Source organism: Gossypium arboreum, chromosome 6 (assembly GCF_025698485.1).
Source record: "Gossypium arboreum isolate Shixiya-1 chromosome 6, ASM2569848v2, whole genome shotgun sequence".
Taxonomy (NCBI): domain Eukaryota; kingdom Viridiplantae; phylum Streptophyta; class Magnoliopsida; order Malvales; family Malvaceae; genus Gossypium; species Gossypium arboreum.
In genome coordinates, this window is record NC_069075.1 from 18,370,726 (window position 1) to 18,390,167 (window position 19,442).

A 19,442-nucleotide genomic window follows, 5' to 3' on the forward strand; every position below is an offset into this window, starting at 1 on the left:
TTAAGTTGAATTAATGATTAAAGGATTTAAAAGGCAAATACACCTTTGTGATTATTGTAGTGGACGGTCATGGGATAAAGTATTATATACATAAGTTAGATATGTTATTATTAACATTAATATATGTAATAAAATTATATAACAACAAAATGTGCTAAGTGGATTGAAAGAGACTGTAGCTATTCTCTTCTCATTCTCTGCATTTCGAAACAAGAAAGAAGAAGAGACGCACGGCATTAAAGGATGTAGGCTTTTTTAAGCTTTAATTTGTTAGTTAATTTAGTCTATTTTTTTAATAATTTTTATGTTTTTAGAATCTCAATGCTACAAGTTAGCTGATTGTTAAAATTTGAGTATGTTACCTTAGCTGAATGGTTGAAGTTTAAGGTGTTATTTTGATAGATTTTAAGGTTAGATGTGAAATAGAACTAATTTGTAAAGTCAACAGATGATTTTGTATAATAAGAACTAAATTGTGCAAAATTCAAAATTTGGGGTGTAATTGAGATATAGGAAGTCCTATAAGGACTCTAGAAAATTCGACATTAGGTTTTGGGGATTAAATGTGAAAATTTTTACAGTCTCGATTTTTTGACTAAATTGAATAATATGCGAGTTGTATAATTTAACAATTGAATTCGAATTGGGATGTGTAGTGTTGATTTATTATATTTGTTTCAATACGTAGTTAACGTTGACCCTAAATCCTTGAGAAAGAAAGGAAAAGACAAGATCATCGACAAATAGCTCGAAGTTCACGGTTTGTGTTTCTATAACCCAAACAACTTCAATTGTTACATTTATGAACTGTTTTGCATGAGAAGATCATGCGGTAAGCTATAAATGATAAAAAGAGATGAATTGATCCGATTCAAATTTATTATTTGTGATGAGGATTAAAGTGAATAGTTTTGGTAATATCGTATAATAATATAAATATGAAATTAAGTTTGTTTTGAGATGTGATATATATAAATATAATTGCGTATATGTATATAGGTATGATGGATGAAATAATGATATGGATTTGGGACACGATTATAAATGAAATTGAATAAAGGATACCAAAGTTAAGTCCGAAAATGTGTATATAATATTGATGTGATAAAAATATTTTGATTGTTATACGGAGAAATGTATATATGTTACAATTATGTTAGGTTGAATTATTATAAGTAAATCAATTAGAATATTAAATGGTACATTATGACATGTAGTTTTTCAATATTAATTTGTACTAGATCTTCTTGTTAAGTCATGCATTACATAATTTATATTATAATTTAATATTAGATATAGAAATACCATTGAGTTATACTTAGTGTACGTTATCATTTGTTCGTGTGTAGGTTAGATATTATTCAGTTCGTAAGTCGATTCAGCATTTAATGAGAATCCCGAATTCAACTATTGGTGAAATGTTCTTTTGATTTTGGCATGTGCCTAGGATGTTCCATGTATATATATGTGTGTAATGCTCATTTTGTATCTTGATGGCATTTAAGTTTCTAATTTATAAGTATTGTATATATATATGTGTGTGTATGTGTGGTTGATAGGGATGATTATCTTAAAGATGTTTATATGTATAATGATTAAATAGATGAGTAGTTGATATGTTAAGGTAGTTGTGGCTAATGCATAGTTGTGAGAGTAATAGTTAACATATGATTTGATCTCAATAGATGGTAATGCTTTGGTGTATTTGTAACACCCCTCACCTGTATTCAACACCGGAATAAGGTTATGGAGCATTACCGGACTTATAAAACATTTAAACATTCAATTCACATATAATTTCACATTTCATGAAAACATTATTCAAACTCAAGCACATTGTCCCTATAATGAGCCTACAAGGCCCTAAACATGCTTTGGGAGTAGTTCGGGACTAAACCGATAACTTAGGAAACTTTCACAAAATCTTAAAAAATTTTCTCAAAATAGGGGCACACATTCGTGTGGCCCGCGTGTCTCTCACACGGCTATAGACACGCTCGTGTCACCGGCCGTGTGGACATTTGAAATGAGAGCACATGGTCGTGTCCCAGCCCGTGTCCGACCCCATGTAACTCTCTGACTTGGGTCACACGGCCAACACACACGCCCATATGGCTAGCTCATGTGCCCTAAAAATGGCCATACACTCTCGTGTGCCAGGCCGTGTGCTAGGCCATGCCAAACCTGTAGGGAATACTGACTTATGTCACACGGCCATGTCACACGCCCGTGTGTGAGGCCATGTGGAGCTTACTAACTTGATTTTAATTTCAACACAATGGGACACATGGCCATGTAACATGACCGTGTGTCACACACGGCTGAGACACACACTCGTGTCTCTGTCCGTGTGGACAAAAATAGGCTATTTACCAAGTCAATTTTCCACCCAAATTTGTGCACACCTACATCAAAACAATTGGTAGCAAACATATCATATAAAAGGCATTCCAACATCCTTACTCAAGTATATTTCAAACCTTTTTCCAACACTAACCAATCCAAAACATAACTACCACAATTTGGCATCAAAATTCATACCAAACTTTACTTACTTAAACATCAAAATGGCTAAATTCAAATATGCATTATTTAGCCTAATTTCACAAGCAAACCAATTCTCAATATCAACCATTTAGTATCTACCATATCCATATGCAAAAGCTTCATAATATAAGCCATACACATATCTATCATGAACTTACAATACAAACCATATATGCACATATATATACATAGCCGAAACAACCAAATTAAGACAAATCTCATGGTTATATTTACAAACCAAAACATATACATTTACAAGTCATTTCAAATGACCAAAATCATTTATACATTCCATATACTTAAAATACCATAGTTTATAGGTGTAACACCCCTAACCCGTATCCGTCACCGGACTAAGGTTAAAGGCGTTACTAGACAAATCAAAATATTTTACGAACAATTCATATACATCATTCACAATCATAGTCAAACATTACCATAGAGTATAGAGTCTCTTATATAGGTCATCGAGACCTTAAACATGCATTACAAAGGGGTCAGGACTTTAACAGCCCGATTTTGGGCCTAGTCAGAATAGTGGTCTCAGGATCACAAATCCGAAGTCAGAGAAATTATTTTATTATTATTTTGATATTATAGCATGTTTTTAAAAGTGCATGAAAAATTTGGTGAAGTAATTTTAGCGTTTGTGAGTTTAATTGCGTAAAATAACTAAATCGCATAAAGTGCAAAAGTCCTAAATTGATAGCTAAAGGTGTCAAATAGCCAGAGAATAAAATTTTGGGGTCTTTAAAGGGTAACTAGACCCTTTTTAAGAGATTTTGGCCGGCCATGAGACAAAAAAGAGTAAATGGTCAAAATGTTAGGTAAGTGATGACATTTTATGTGATAAAATAATACCCTAAGTGCCTAGCCTTCATCTTTTTCACCTATTCTTTCTTTTTAACCAAAAATATCAGCCAAGAGAAGAGTTTTGAAGCTTGAAATTTTCAGCAACTTATCATCTCTAGAAGTAAGTGATTTCCATACCCTTTGTTGATGATTTTTGCATTTTTGAGACCCTTGAAACATAAGCTTTCAAATGAGGGTACTATTTTGCAAAATGATTAAGCGTTTAGGGTTTTTTCATGAAATGATTTTTAAAGTTTTCTGATTTTTTATGGAAGAAAATGAGTCTTGGGTGTCTTATAAACAACTTTTGTGAAAGGTGTTAGCATGAAAACACCTAAAAGGACTATTTTGCATAAGTTGTAAAATAGATGATAAGTATGTGAAATAGTGGGAATTTAAAGTTGCTATAAGAGTAGAAAGGGTTCGGCTAGGCTTAAGATGTGAAGAAATTCAATAAAAATCAATTTTTGGGCTTAGAGGTAAAATGTTCATTTTGCAAAAGTCTAAGGGCAAATTGGTCATTTTGCCCAACTATGAATTGTAGAGTGCCTATGTTGATAAAGTGATTAAATAAGTGCATTTTGTTATTATATATCAAGAAATACCGAATCTGAACCTAGACTGGGGGAAAGCTAAGCAAACCGACTAAATCGACTTGTAACGCCCCGAACCCGAGACCTTCGCCAGAGTCGAGTACGAGGTGTTAACGGACTTAATTCATTAATTAAACAACTCAAACAATTTATTTTAGAACTTCTAGACAAGCTGGATAACTGCGTCACAGTCTCTTAAAAATTCATATCTCGAGTTACGAAACTCAAAATCCAATTCCGTAAATTTTTCTTGAAACTAGACTCATATATCTATCAACTAAATTTTTTCTAGAATTTTTGGTCAGGCCAACTAGTACAGTTTATTAGTTAAAGTCTCCCTATTTCGAGTTCGACTACTCGACCCCTCGTATTACTTAATTAAATATCTCCTGTCATGAGTTTCAATTATTATGATGTTTGTTTCTTATAAAACTAGACTCAATAATCTTTACATGTAAAGCATGGCTTCTAATTATCTCTGTACAATTTTTGGTGAATTTCCAAAGTGAAAACAGGGGATCCAGAAATTGCTCTGGCCCTGTTTCACAAAAATTTAAATATCTCATAAAATATAACTCATATACCTGTTTTGTTCCATCCATATGAAAATAGACTCATCAAGCTTTAATTATATATCTCATTCACTATCTAAATCCATTTCTACTATTTTAGTGATTTTCCAAATTCACGTCATTATTGCTTTGTCGACATCTTGTTTTAAAGCTAATTTCACCTTTTCATGATTTCCATGGAATAACTAGGATTTAGGCATACATAACACCAAACATGTCCTTGATTAGCCATTCCAACAGCTAATCATTATCAAGCATTTACATACCATTCATCAGCCATATCATAAGATCATACACACAAAATGGCTACGATGCTATACATGCCATACTCAAAATGAAACGACTAGCTATACCAAAATAATCCTCGTGATAGTGTGCCGGACCTCCGACGCATTTTACAATCCCGAGTTAGCTTGACAAAACTATAAAAAGAAGGAAAATAAAGGGGTAAGCATTAAGCTTAGTAAGTTTGCATGCAAATAAATAACAACATTCATAAGAATTATCTTACTACTTGGCATGATACTACTTAATGCAACTTCATTAATTGTCATAGACATATTTTAAACTTCTTCACTTACTCACTTACTTAAATACTTACTTACCTAATCAAATTTATTAATACATTTTACTTACATTTTTCTTTATCAAGCATACATGAACATTATGTACTTACCTTTACTCTTCTAGCATGAACTTATCTTACCTTTTTAGTATAACTCGTCTTACCTTACCTTACCTTGATATTCTCTTTAAATTTTCTCGTTGAACCACTTGGAATACTAAGGATACGCGGGTACCTTACTATTGCCATGACTTGTCATGGTCTTACGTGGTATCCTTTTGAAACTTATCATTTCCATGTCTTGACATGGTCTTACATGGTATCCTTGCCTTATGAACTCACCAATGCCATGCCTTGGCATGTTCTTACATGGGACCTTTGCCTTATGGTAACTTATCAATGCCATGTCTTGACATGGTCTTACATGATTTCCTTGCCTTAGAAACCTTACCAATTGTCATGCCTTGGCATGGTCTTACATGGTATCCTTAAACCCTAATGTCATGACATTTGTATCCTACACATTCCTAAGGTTCAACCGGGACTTTCTGAAATTACTTCTCCGTCAATTCATGCTTGAGTCTCCTTTGAATAATTTCATAAAATAAATATACACATGCTGGAAATTAACAAAATTAACATAAAATAATAGAATATTGCATTTATTTACTGCAAACTTACCTCGAAACAAAATACGATCAACTATATCGATTTAGTTCACTATCTTTTTCTTTCCACGGTCTAACTCCGGATTTTGTTCTTCTTGATTATGGAGCTTGGAAGCTTGGAACAAACCCTAGCTATGGAGAAACCTTGAAATTTCGGCCTAATGAAGAAGATGGACAAAAATTGGCTTTTAATTTTGTTTTTAATTCATTTTCATAACTAAATAACCAAAATGCCCTTAATTAAAAACTATGGTGTTTTATTTTCCATTAGGTATTTTTGTCCAAACTACTATAATGGTCTAATTACTATCCAAGGACATCCACTTTAAAAACCCATTACTCACAAGTACTTAATACCTTTGTGAACTAGAACACACATTTTACAACTTTTACAATATAGTCCTAAATATCAAATTAGGCCCTCTATCGATAAAATTTCTAAATGAAATTTTCACACAATCATGCAATCAAGCCATAGACCTTAAAATGATAATAAAATAAATTTTTCTACCTCGAATTTATGGTTTCGCAACCACTGTTCTGTTTAGGCCCTATTTCGGGATGTTACACGACTAGTCGACACATTTTGTAATTCGAGGTAAGTTGTATGTAAATAATACAACTACATTGCTTATGTATGTGTTGAATTGTATTTGAATTAATATAGCATGAATTGCTTGATTTTGGAATTGAGAAAGTACGATGATAATAGAGATAGTAGAATTCCTGTTTGAACCTAGGAAATAAATCGAATATTTTTGCCATGACAAATGGGTTATTGTGGGCTAGTGTAAGACATGTCTGGGACATGCATCAGCCACATTATAAGAGCCAGTGTAAGACCATGTCTGGAACATAGCATCAACATTGAGACGAGCGCTAGTGTAAGATATGTATGGGACATGCATCGGCCTCAAGATGTAAGCCAGTGTAAGACATGTCTAGGACATGCATCGGCCATGAAATGTGTCAGTGTAAGACCATGTTTGGGACATGGCATTAGCACCTTACCCCATGTTTGAGGCTTATGGAATATCCGATAATGTTCCAAATGGTTCAACGATGAAAGTTATGATTTCTAGTTAATGAGGAAAGTATAACTGTGTTGTGAGTAATATAGGTACCTATTTGGTATGTATAAAATGTGAACCCAATATGTACTATATGATGTGTATTGGATATTGATGAGTAAGTTTTGCTTATGCCCACTTGTAAGTTATGAGCTTGTTGATGAATGGTAAAGTTGTGTTGTATATTTATTTATGTGCAACTTACTAAGCTTTAAGCTAACTCCCTCTCATTTTCCATTTCCTTATAATGCCGCTTATCTAGCTCAAAGACCAACAGAAATCAGAGATATTGATCACAGTATCAATCGAAGTATTCGATATTGTTTGATTTATATTTTTGAATATGGCTTGTATAGGGAATTAGACTTGTGTTTTGTGTTATTATTAATTTGGCCAAATGTGTTGGCTTGGGATAAATCCCTCATTTTGTATTAATCCTTGAATGATGGCTAATATTCATTTTGATTTATATGCAAAGATGTTATTTTCATGGATGAGTAAAATGCACAAATGTAATGTTATTTATTGTGGCTGATTTGGTTGCATGAGATAGCCTTATATTGGTTTTGGTTGCCATTGTGCAGGTTGTGTAAATAAGGGTGGCTAAGAGGCTTGGTAAATAGCCTTATGTTGTCCACACAGGTAGACACACGGGCGTGTGTCTAGGCCGTGTGTGACACACGGTCTTCCTTATGGGCGTGTGGTCCGACCGTATGTCCCCTGCACGTAAAATTTTCAAGTCAGTATGCATGGTAGTAAACACACAGGCAAAGACACGGTCGTGTGTCTCAGCCGTGTAAAGGACACGGCCTAGCACACGAGCGTGTGCCTTGGCCGTATGACATTTTAGGGTTGCTGACGTCAGAAACGGAATGTCCAAGTTTTTGCACACGGCCTAGGACACTAGCGTTACATGGCCGTATGAAGGACACGGGCCACGGCACGGGCGTGTGCTAGGCCGTGTGAAAACCTCTGTAAGTGTGCATTTAGAATTAATTCCACATGGGTGGAGGACACGGGCGTGCACAGGCCATCAGCATGACCATGTCGAATTGGCCACATAGGCGTGTTGCCCTTCCACAAGGGCGTGTGCTTTGTTTCTAAGAAAAAATTTCTATAGATGGCTTAAGGGTCGGGGTTAATCCCGAATAGTTTTCAATGGTTGATTTGGGGCCCGTAGGCCCATGATAAGAAGTTTAAAGTAGAAATTGAAAAAGTTTCAAATTGAACAGAGTTTTGGTGACTCTGAAATGTTTGAAAGAATGAGTTTAAGGTTAGATAATGCCTCGTATTCCATCCCGACAAAGGGTACTGGTGTGGGGTGTTACAGGGACTAAACTGAATTTATTCAAAAAATTTTGAAACTTAAATAGTTTTTCAAAGTTGTACAGGTCACACGCCCATGTGAACAGGTTGTGTGCCTCACACGGCTTTAAACATGCCCGTGTGTCTAGGCCGTGTCAAAACAGGGAATACATACTAACTTGTCCACACGACCACAAGACACACCCGTGTACCAGGCCGTGTGAAAATTAGGGAGGCTACTTACTTGAGTCACACGGCCAGTCACACGCCCGTGTGTCTAGCCCGTGCTCGAAACTGACTTGGCCACACGGCCTAGCACATGCCCGTGTGTGCAACCGTGTGGTCTGCTTAGGCTCATTTTGAAATGGCCATTGAGCAACACAGCTGAGACACATGCCCGTATGGGCAAAAATAGGCCATTTGCAAGGCCAATTTGCCACCCATTAAGGGTCCTCCTTGCAAGCAACAAATAAACATCAATTGCATACCAAATGCTCAGCCATTTCACAACCAATACATACACCAATAATGTCATATAATTACCAACCAAATTCATGCTTATTCACCATTCCAAATCATACCAAATCATAAGCCAAAATCATGCAAAAACATATGATTCACAATCTTAAATTTACTTCATTCAATCTCAAGCCAAAACTTACCCAACTCCAAAATAAACACTTACCACAAACTTACCCAAAATGACCTATTCTCTTAGCCATTCAAGAACATATCATATTAGCAAAATTACATCACATAATTCATACCAAAAACACATTCATATACACAACCAAAACCAAGCCAAATCACATGGCTAAATATATATATTACCAAACATATTCACACACTTCTAGCCTATACATGCCATACTTCAATATATACATTTTCAAAAGTACCAAAAAGAAGTTCGATAGTGTGGTGATGATCCTCGATGATTCCAGAGCTCTCGGTAGCTACGATATCTATAAAATAATGCAAACACACACAAAGTAAGCTTTCAAAAGCTTAGTAAGCCATATACAAATAAACTTAACATTCAAAACATGAAAGCATACATATACTCCATGGCCAAATACTATCAGAAACCACATAGTTCATATATATTTCACATAATCCAATTCATTTACACATATAGCATATTTTCTCATACTTATAACACATATCATCACTTGTACTTATATTTACTTTTTTATTTTCAAACATAGTATACATTTTGAAAGTACCTGAATTGGATACACATCTCATATAATTATCCATTTCTCGGAATGTCCGTTGAACCATTCGGAATCATAAGGATACACGGATAGCTCAGAAAGCTCATACAATGCCAACGTCCCAGACGTGGTCTTACATGTAATCAAATATCGATGTCACTGTCCCAGACAGGGTCTTACACGAAATCAAATACGATGCCAACATCCCAGACGTGGTCTTACACATAAATCAAAAGTCGATGCCAATGTCCCAAACGTAGTCTTACACGAAAATATATATCGGATCCTATGTCATGACATATGTATCCTAACTATTCCTATAGTTCGTATGGGGCTTTTCGGACATCGGAACCTTGTCGATACTCTCTCTCGGGTATCTCATATTCAATGCATTAAGCTATTCATCATTATTCAATAGCATATAAGCACAATTAAATCATTTCAAATGCATTTATTTGTATATAGACTTACTTCGTACGGATTCGGACAAATGGAGTCGACTACTCGACGACTTTCGATTTCCCCCGATCTAATTTCATTTTCTTTTGTTCTTGATCTATATAAATTCAAATTTAACTCTTTTATTCACCAAATCATTCAAATCAATCCACAACACACATTTAGGGAAATTTAAAAATTAGCCCTCACATTTTCATAATTTTAACAATTTAGTCCCTAATTCATAAAATCACAAAATACACAAAATTTCTTTAGACATGCTTGGCAGAATATTCCTATAGCTCATACAAGTCCACATATTTCTTTTATTTCTCATTTTAGTCCCTCAATTTACAATTTTCACAATTTAGCCCATTTTACTCAAATTCATCAAAAATTCAAAGATAAAATATATCAACCCAACACATATCTTTTATTTTCCAACAACTAACATCACAAAGCTCACAAATTCATCAATGGAATATTTCAAAATTATCAACAAAATCAGAAATTAATACATGGGCTTGATAGTATAAGAGCAACGATCACAAAAACGTAGAAATTATCAAAAACCGAACAAAAACGAACCTTGAATCAAGCTTGGACCATGGCCAAATGCTTCAAACACTTAAACCCTATCTTTTCTTTCTATTTTCAATGGAAGATAAATGAACTAAATGAATTTTAACCTTTGTTTTTATTTAATTTAACTTAAATTACAAAATGACATTATTACCCTTAATGAATTAATATCAAAATTCCACTAACTATAGACATATATGTCCATCCATTACTTCAATGGTCTAATTTCATCATAAGAACCCCACAATTAAAGAAACATAGCAATTAAGTACTTTAACAATTAGAAGGCCACTTTTACATTTTACGCGATTAGGTCCTTTTCACAAATTAAACACACAAATGATCTAATTTTCATACGAAACTTTCACACATGTCAATTCACATATTATAAGCACGAAAAATAATATAAAAATATTTTTTGACTCGGGTTTGTGGTCCCGAATCTACTATTCCGACTAGGGTCTAAACTGGACTATTACAATAGGTACCAAGTGATAGGTGGATAGTGTGAAGCGATCTCCGACGATCCCCGAATCCAAGCTAGCTTGATAACACTATAAAACACAGGAAAATAAACAAAGTAAGCTATAAAGCTTAGTAAGTTCGTATACTCGTATAAAATAAACTCAACTCAATTTCAAGATTACAATTCAACAATTTGAATATATATATATCAACATTTGGCATATATTAGCTAACAAATACGCAATTATGATATTAATCACAATCTTTTCAAGTTTCTTCGAACCAAAACTTATACATGTCACGTACGTAACTGTACCATCTCATATTATTTTCAACTCGATTACATCTTTCATTTACCCATTAAACCATTCAGAATAGAAGTCGAATACTCAAGAGTCTTGCACACTAAGTACCTATACCAAGGCCCGAAGCCAAATCAAGGTAGCTTATATTTGAAATACTGATATCATGGCCCGAAGCCAAATCATCCGATATTCAGGCTCGAAGCCAAATCGGTATAACTCACAACTGAAGTGCTAATATCATTGCCCGAAGCCAACTCAATGTATCCCCTAATGACATTTCACTAGTATCCTAAACTATTCCTAAGGTTCAACCGAAATTTTGAATGTCGAATCGTCGTCAAATCACTATCGATCATATCCATAGTCTTGTATTCACAATTTATACAATATCAAACCAAATGAAATACATTTTTATTAAAACTTATAATATACAAACTTACCTCGGGTTCAAAAACGATAAAATAGATCGATTAATCTGAAACTTTATTTTTCCCTTGATCTACTTCCAAATTTCACTTCTCTTGATCTATATAATATCAAATTCAGCTCATTTAATTATCCCTCTATTCAATTTAGTCCAAAACACACTTTAAAGCACATTTACACTTTTGCCCCCAATATTTCACATTTTTCACAATTTAGTCCTTATTTCATAAAATCACAAATTAATGAAATTCAATATTAACCCATGCTAGAAAAATTACTATTATACCTTAACAGCCATATTTTTCATTTACTTCACATTTTAACTACAAATTTTTAACATTTCTCAATTTAATCCTTATTTTGCATTTTCTCAAAAATCACTTAACAAAACTTGTATATCTATCAACAAGCATTCATAATATATCAAGAAACTTCAAAATACATGCTTATTCATCAATGGAAACATTCAAAATCTTTAACATTTTTGGAAATTAGTCCCTGGGCTAGCTAGACCTAGTTGCAACGATCTCAAAAACTTAGAAATCATTAAAAACAGGACAAAAACGAACTTACAATTGAACTTGCAAATGACCGAAAGCTTCAAGCCCTAAAAATGCTTTCTTCATGCTTCATTTGGCTAAGGAAGATGAATGAAAACAAAATTTTATGTGTTGTTTTAATTATTCATCACTTATTTGTTAATTTACCTAATTACCCTTTTAATATAAATTAAATTTCAACAATACCAATCATCATACAAGTCCACTAACATACTAATGGGTTATACCACTTAAGGACCTTCACTTTAATAAACCATAGCTATTAGACACATTTAACTAATAGCACACAAGTTTTACACTTTATGCGATTTAATCCTTTTTATCAAATTGACTAATCAAACGATAAAATTTCTTAACAAAATTTTCACACAAGCATATTATCATGCTGTAAACATTAAAATAATAATAAAATAAATGTTTTGAATTTGGATTTGTGGTCCCAAAACCACTGTTCCGATTTGACTAAAAACGGGCTGTTACAGTATGCTTATAAATAAAATTGGATGCTTAGTTGTTCATGTCTAAGTACCTCAATGGTAGATTGTTTATGTTGATTGATCTTAAGTATATATATTTTGTTTAGATGTTGATTTGTATGTTTTTATTGTGTTTAGGTATGTTATTTGAGTTTAGGTAAATTTTGAGCATAAGTGGATCTTTTAAAGAGAAGTTTTTACTATTCCTGAACTCAAGTATCAATATTTTTACATCTAGTATCGATACTTAACTAAATGAATAGTTTTAAACAAACAGAATACCAAAAATGATATCGATTTTCATTTGAGTATCGATATTAGGAAATTAATATTGATATCCTTGTCAAAGAAAACATGATTGAAATTTGGTATCGATTTGGTATCGATACCAATTGTGGATTTTTGAAATTAACCTAAAAACTTTGAAAATTTTCATTTCAATTCTTTTTCATGCTTGAATTTCTCAATTAGGTCCATACAAATTTCAAATTTTCATTATGTTTGATTATGCACGACGTGATGTCTAATCATGGAGATTTTGTTTTGTAAAGTGTATATATATAATGATTGTTAAATTTGGTGGTAGCACCTTACTACCCGGGTCCGGCGACCGAGCCAAATAAGGGGTGTTACATGTAAGATTTATTAGAAACCATTCTCAAAAAACTTTATTATGATATATCATAGTGTTGGTGATAGATTCAAGATAATGATGAGAAGGATAGGTCATTTGAGACTTGACTTTTTATGCATCAGTAATGCGGTGGGTCTCTTGGGGCTATTGGCAGTTGTTTCTTGGTCGACCAGTGTTGATTGTCAAGTTGATTTAATGATGGTAGGGTTAGGATGTAAATTTTAGCTTTGAATATTCCAATGTTGTAGTTACTATTATACATTAATTTGTAGTAATTCATTTATTGTTTATACTATGTGTCATCTCTTTATATTATTATTCAGATTTTATTAAAGAAACTATTAATATACTAATTTTTTATATTCATACTATACAAATGCATTTGATAAATAAACTGAATTAATTTCTAATTTCTTCAAATGTTTCTTTACTGTGTTGATTTTTTTCTTGTTCTCGTTCAAATTTCTTCGAGAATTTTAGTTTTCTACTATTTTAATTAAACAAATTAAGGGAAAATAAAATAAATCAGCATTATTCTTATTTTGCTTTGATAACTTATTTTATTTTTTAAAATATATATATATGAATTTCCTATATTTTTAAAAAGCAAAAGTATATATATACGATTTTCCTATATTTGATAATCATTTTATTTCGATTTCCTATATTTGATAACAAATTGCTTTGAATAATTGAGTAAAAATTTTGAGAAATAGAGAAAATCGATCTAGTCGTAGTGGTTGAATGGATTTGAAATACAAATTAAAATTCTAGTGGTTATTCAAATTGAATTTTATTTTTTATTTAATTTATATTTGTTATACTCTTATTCACGTCAAGACACGTGACAATGGAAGAAAACACCTAAATAGTAAGACAATCAATAAGTCTAAAGGTTATCTGCAAACCCCTTTCCAATATGATCATTCAAACAAGCATGTACCATCTACCATTAGGGCCTTTAGTTTCATTAGGAATATAAATTGTTGGTCATCAAATACTACACGAGTTCAACTATTTCATACCATCAAGTCAAAATAAATAATAAGATATGTCCCATAACAAATATCCTCATCCCATTGAAGGTATCCACCCCACGCGTTCTATAATGATGACTTAATATCAAGTCTAACACGTTAATATAATCTTACATAGAACCCTAGTCTATAAATACCCCCAAGAATGAAAAAAAAAGAGATCGACTTTCCAAGAAACAATGCCTACACTTTGCTAACTTACCTTTAGCTCTCAACCTTCATACTCTCCTTATCTTCACTCTTTGTATCCTCTGACTTTCCACTCGGCTGAGTGAATCGGCTTCCACAACAACCACCTCCACTCCATATTCCTTCCTTGTTTTACCACAATATCAACAATGATTAACTTCAATTATTTTATGATGTTACGATGTAAACATAAATATTTTATATTTAAAATAGTAAAAATAACTTTAAATTATTATTTATTATTTTTCAAAGAAATACAGTATAAGAATTATTGATTGTTTTTATTTATTTCAAAATTTATTTTTTAAAAAGAATTATGAAAACTGATTTTGAAATTTTATTTTAAAATTCATAAAATGTTATTTTATCAAAATAAAAGATAAAAACTCAAAACCTAAAATTAATATAATGAATATTTAAAAATATTGAAAATGAAAAGAAACAATTGAAGCAACCAAATTTCACCCTGAGCAAAAGGCAAATGGATGTGAGCCCTAAGAGTTTTATTTTGCTTTTATATCTTTATTTATGTATTTATGTATATTAGTGTTTTAAATTATTTTGGATAATCACCTATACAACTAGTTATTTTAATAATAGTATTAAGTATTTTTTAATTATGTTATTTTAGTTTTATGATTTTTGTCTTGATAATACTCAAAACTTAGATGTTTGGGCTTATTTTTTCAAAATTATTTTTTCCCTGTCATGGTTTTTGGGTCGAAATTACGATGAAAAAAGTATTTTTCCACCCAAACGCAAAAAACTGCATCTAAAAATAAAAATTATCAAAATATCTTTATTTATATTAATTATTTAAAAGATATATAAAAATTAAATTAAATTATATCTTATGTATCATTATATTAAATTACTTAAATATCATTATCATTATATTAAATTATTTAAATATAATTTATTATTATATTTAAGTTTTAAAAATATTTTATGTATCATTAATTAAACAAATAATTTATATTAATTACTATTTAAAATTTATAGTTCTATGTGAAATATTTTAACCTTTACTTCTCTATTATACGTTCACAGATAATATTACTAATTTCGTTCACTCTAATAGTTACCCTGAGTATTTCAACCATAATCACAATAGAAATCACTAAAAATTAACACAATACACTTTTTTTACCACACATTTCAAAACCACTTTTTTAGAAGAGGTTTTTTCCAATATAAGCATCTAACTCACATCATCATGAAAAGGACGAAATAAGTAGACGAATTACGCATTTTGAGCTTTGGAAAACCACCAGTTTTTCATAAGCTGTAATATAAGAACAGATTTAATCTTAAATCGAGATACTAAATGAATATCAAGCTTTTTCTTCTTAAACTTGCAATAATTACATAAAGATAATTCAATCAAGAAGGTTCTTAGTATCTCAGTGGGGGATGTAATCAAATCTGTCACAGACCATCAGACATACAGTAACTTTACTGCAACAATAAATATCCGACATCAATTTGTTGACTGCAAATCCATCTCAGATCACCCACACACATACAACCATACATATACAGAGCAAATTTATTGCAAAGATATCCGACAACATATGTTTTAGAGAGACTTAGAAGTCCCTGTCTGGGAAGAGAATAGGAGCAAGGAGAGACCACATATAGAGAGCTGCAGTCACCCAGGCTGTTAGAATCCGTACCCACACAGATGGCCACCCTACATCTACTAACTTCCCGCTCTCCCCAACTGAGGTAGACCATCCCGTCAGAAGCATCGCTGAGTACATACTTGCCAGGGAAAAAATGATATGGAAGAAGGCGTACGAGTATGTCACTGCCTTATTCTTCTCCTCCTCCTCCTCCTCATCAGCCTTGTCCAATGGAAGTAATGGCTTTCCACCACCTTTACGCATTCAAACTCAATGTTAAACTCTACTCTTAACATATCTCATCTTTTCTTTTCTTATTTTACCCTCAGAATAGATTCAAAAAATGGGATACAAACAAAAGGGATGCAAAACCATGAAATTTACAGACAACTCTCGATCCTAATCTTTAGAATGGAAAACCATATAAACATTAACAGTTTGGTATATAATGTATGATGAATGAATATTTTGTCAAGAATACCTGCACGAGGTGAACTTGGTGGGGATAGTAGAGTTGTAGAAGACCCAGCTCGAACAGCAGAATAGACAACAGAAAGGATAGTGGTAAGCAGGCCAACAGTCACAGTGCCAGTAGAAATTGCTTTAGAATGCTTGTGGAGACCATTGCATTCATAATCTCTTGGTTCACTTGCAAGCCCACTGTAGCAGAGGTACATGCAATACAGTGATATAACTGATGCTGGTAAAATGCTACTACCAACCTGTTACATGACAAGATAATTAGACAAGAAATCATCAATATATATGTATATTAGCCTACTAGGAATAGAAAAGAAGCATCTCCATAGATTGAAATAAACAACAGCGTTAAATCATAGTCATTACTTTTTTCATTTCAAATGCAAGTGACTGGTGATAAGAGTGAGAGATGATCCTTCAATATTTCAATTTTATGGAACAAAAGAAAGAGCATGATTATAAGGTTTAATATTTAAATGGTTAAGCCATCTTTGCACTCAATTCATCTATATTTTGGTTGTAAATCCTTTATTTGCAATGGGTGGAACTGTGGACACAAAAGCATGTTCATTTCCACATTCTAATCATTGTCCTATGTTTGAAAAGGTATACCTATCTGATCAATTATGGGAACAGTATCAATATTCTAACTGGGATTACCAACTCAGGTTTAGGCTGGTCCACTTTACATTAAGGGTATATAATCCACAAGAGAGCTAGTTGTTTCCAATGCAAGAGATGAGAAATTTTGCAAATGGTGGCATCAACTTTACTCCAATTAATGTATTGGCTCTTCAGCAACTAACAAAAACACAACTAATTGAGTTTATAGTTGACAGGTAATTATGATTACGAAAAACGAAAGGAGAGACTTACTTCAGGATGCAATGCAACTATGGCAAACAAAATGACAAGAATCAAGGTCATCACGATAAAGAAGGTATTGAGTCCACAATCCTGTCCAGATGGAGTGAACCAGTGAAAGAGAAGTCCCGAAAAGCCAAATGTCGCCAAATAGCAAACAAGTGAAACAATAAAAAGAGCAACATACCTATAAATAAAAACAAGCAGGTCAGGAATCAGAAGAATACAATGAACAGATACCATAAAGACATCAAAAGGCAAAACTAACCAGAATTGCTCATCGTATCCAACCCATTTGTCATTCCATCCATGAACAAAGTCAAGTAAAAGCACAACTTGAATCAAAAGAAACAGTCCTGAGCCGAACTTTGATATCGTCTCTGCAAATGCAAGATTTAAGTTTCAGACGAAGTCAAACTAGAAGTGATTTTAGACAATTTATTATTTCCTCTAATCATTGGAAAATGCTCCATAAGAAATCTCCTAAAGCATGTAACGACTTTCAAAATATGGCATTCTTAATTTAGTAGAACGATACACAAGCAGTGTTGCTTACCATAAAAGCTGATAATCTCATTAGGAACAAAAAACATCAAAATAACTAAAATGAACCAGCAGATAATTTTCATCATCCATCCACCATGGTGCAAACCATCACGAGGATCTCTCTGATTTTTAACACCAATCATTAAAAATGATAGGATAGTGAAAAAGAGAAAATTTCCCAAGCTGACCCTCAGCACCGCATCTGTTTCAAACCATTCCCTGTTGGGTGTTTTGTGAAATTGATTGATCCCTGTATAAATAACAATATTATATTCACTAAATCAGCAAATCAAGTATATCAGGACATAGACAACAAGTTCAGTTATACCTCTCAAGACCAAGTTTACTTTTCCCCATCAAGAAATATGTAAAACATTATAAACATGAAATGTGTGCCACATACAAATAACTAATGGCAAAATAACATGGGGCAGCACGGTCCAGGAGAAATGAGGTGCAAGTACCAGTTATCCAACACTCAAAATAAATATATATATACAGTTCATCCAGGAAACAGTTTTGATTCAATATACTGAACATGGTGAATAGAAATATACCCAGATTCATATGGAAATCAGAGCTTTCTTCAGATTCATGTGGTGAATAGTTAATTAAGAGAGCATGTTTAAAATGCATTTAGCTCCGTGTAAGACAATGCTAATGCAACAAAGCCTAAAGAATTTGACTTATCCGCCCATTGAAGAGGTTATTGATTGGATACTATTTACCATATTGCAGCAACATTCACTCAGTGCAACAGTTACCAAGATATGTGTAATGGAATCTTAAAACAAACAAATTATGCTCCGAATAATTAATAATATAAAGATCTAGAACACACTCAGCAATAACCAAAATAAAATAAAATAAAAGAGGCAAAACCGAACGAAACTTACAAGGCAGCTGCTCCATGAGAGGGGCGGCAACCTCACGTAGGATCCACGAAACAAACAGAGAAAGGGCAAATAGTCCACAATAGGCTATCCTTGCAGACCTCCGGCTTATCCCCGAAACCACCGTGCGGCACGCATCGCAGGCGCACGCCGCACAGCACGATGCAAGGCATGAAGCAGCCCACATCTTCACCACAACAAGATAGATTAACCCGCCGAACCCTAAAACCTTTATTACTTTGATCAAAACTAAAATTAAATGAATAGATTCTGTACAAGACCCTAACTGTTGAGAATTGAATCGGAAGAGCCCTCAAAAAGGAAAAATAATAATTGAGCAAATATGTGTTACCTGAGAAATTGAAGGAGAAAAAGTTAGGCGAAGGCGATGATTCGAAACACAACAAACCCAAAAGAGGAATCGGAATTGCTTTCTCAGTCAGACTCTTAAATTCCTAAAATCATATACGGCTGTTAGATATTGCACTTCTCCTAATTTCCTTATCACAACCGTTTGTTTACCTTGATGACGACTT

General features: G+C 33.0%; 1 protein-coding gene across 5 annotated transcripts; it reads right to left on the bottom strand.

Annotated features, from left to right (window-relative positions):
- Positions 1 to 15,838: 15,838 nt before the first annotated feature.
- LOC108486630 (uncharacterized) lies at positions 15,839 to 19,442 on the bottom strand. 5 transcript variants are annotated; one of them, XM_017790780.2, is made up of 7 exons: positions 19,259 to 19,442; positions 18,910 to 19,093; positions 18,024 to 18,263; positions 17,736 to 17,847; positions 17,480 to 17,654; positions 16,605 to 16,845; positions 15,839 to 16,377 (listed from the first exon to the last, which is right to left on the bottom strand). In XM_017790780.2, exons 2-7 carry the CDS (start codon positions 19,091 to 19,093, stop codon positions 16,088 to 16,090), a joined length of 1,242 nt encoding a protein of 413 aa, XP_017646269.1. In that variant the 5' UTR covers positions 19,259 to 19,442; the 3' UTR covers positions 15,839 to 16,087. The 5 variants fall into 5 exon arrangements, with proteins under 5 accessions (XP_017646269.1, XP_017646270.1, XP_052885705.1 ...); XM_017790781.2 differs by having other exon boundaries at positions 18,910 to 19,128; XM_053029745.1 differs by having other exon boundaries at positions 18,910 to 19,135.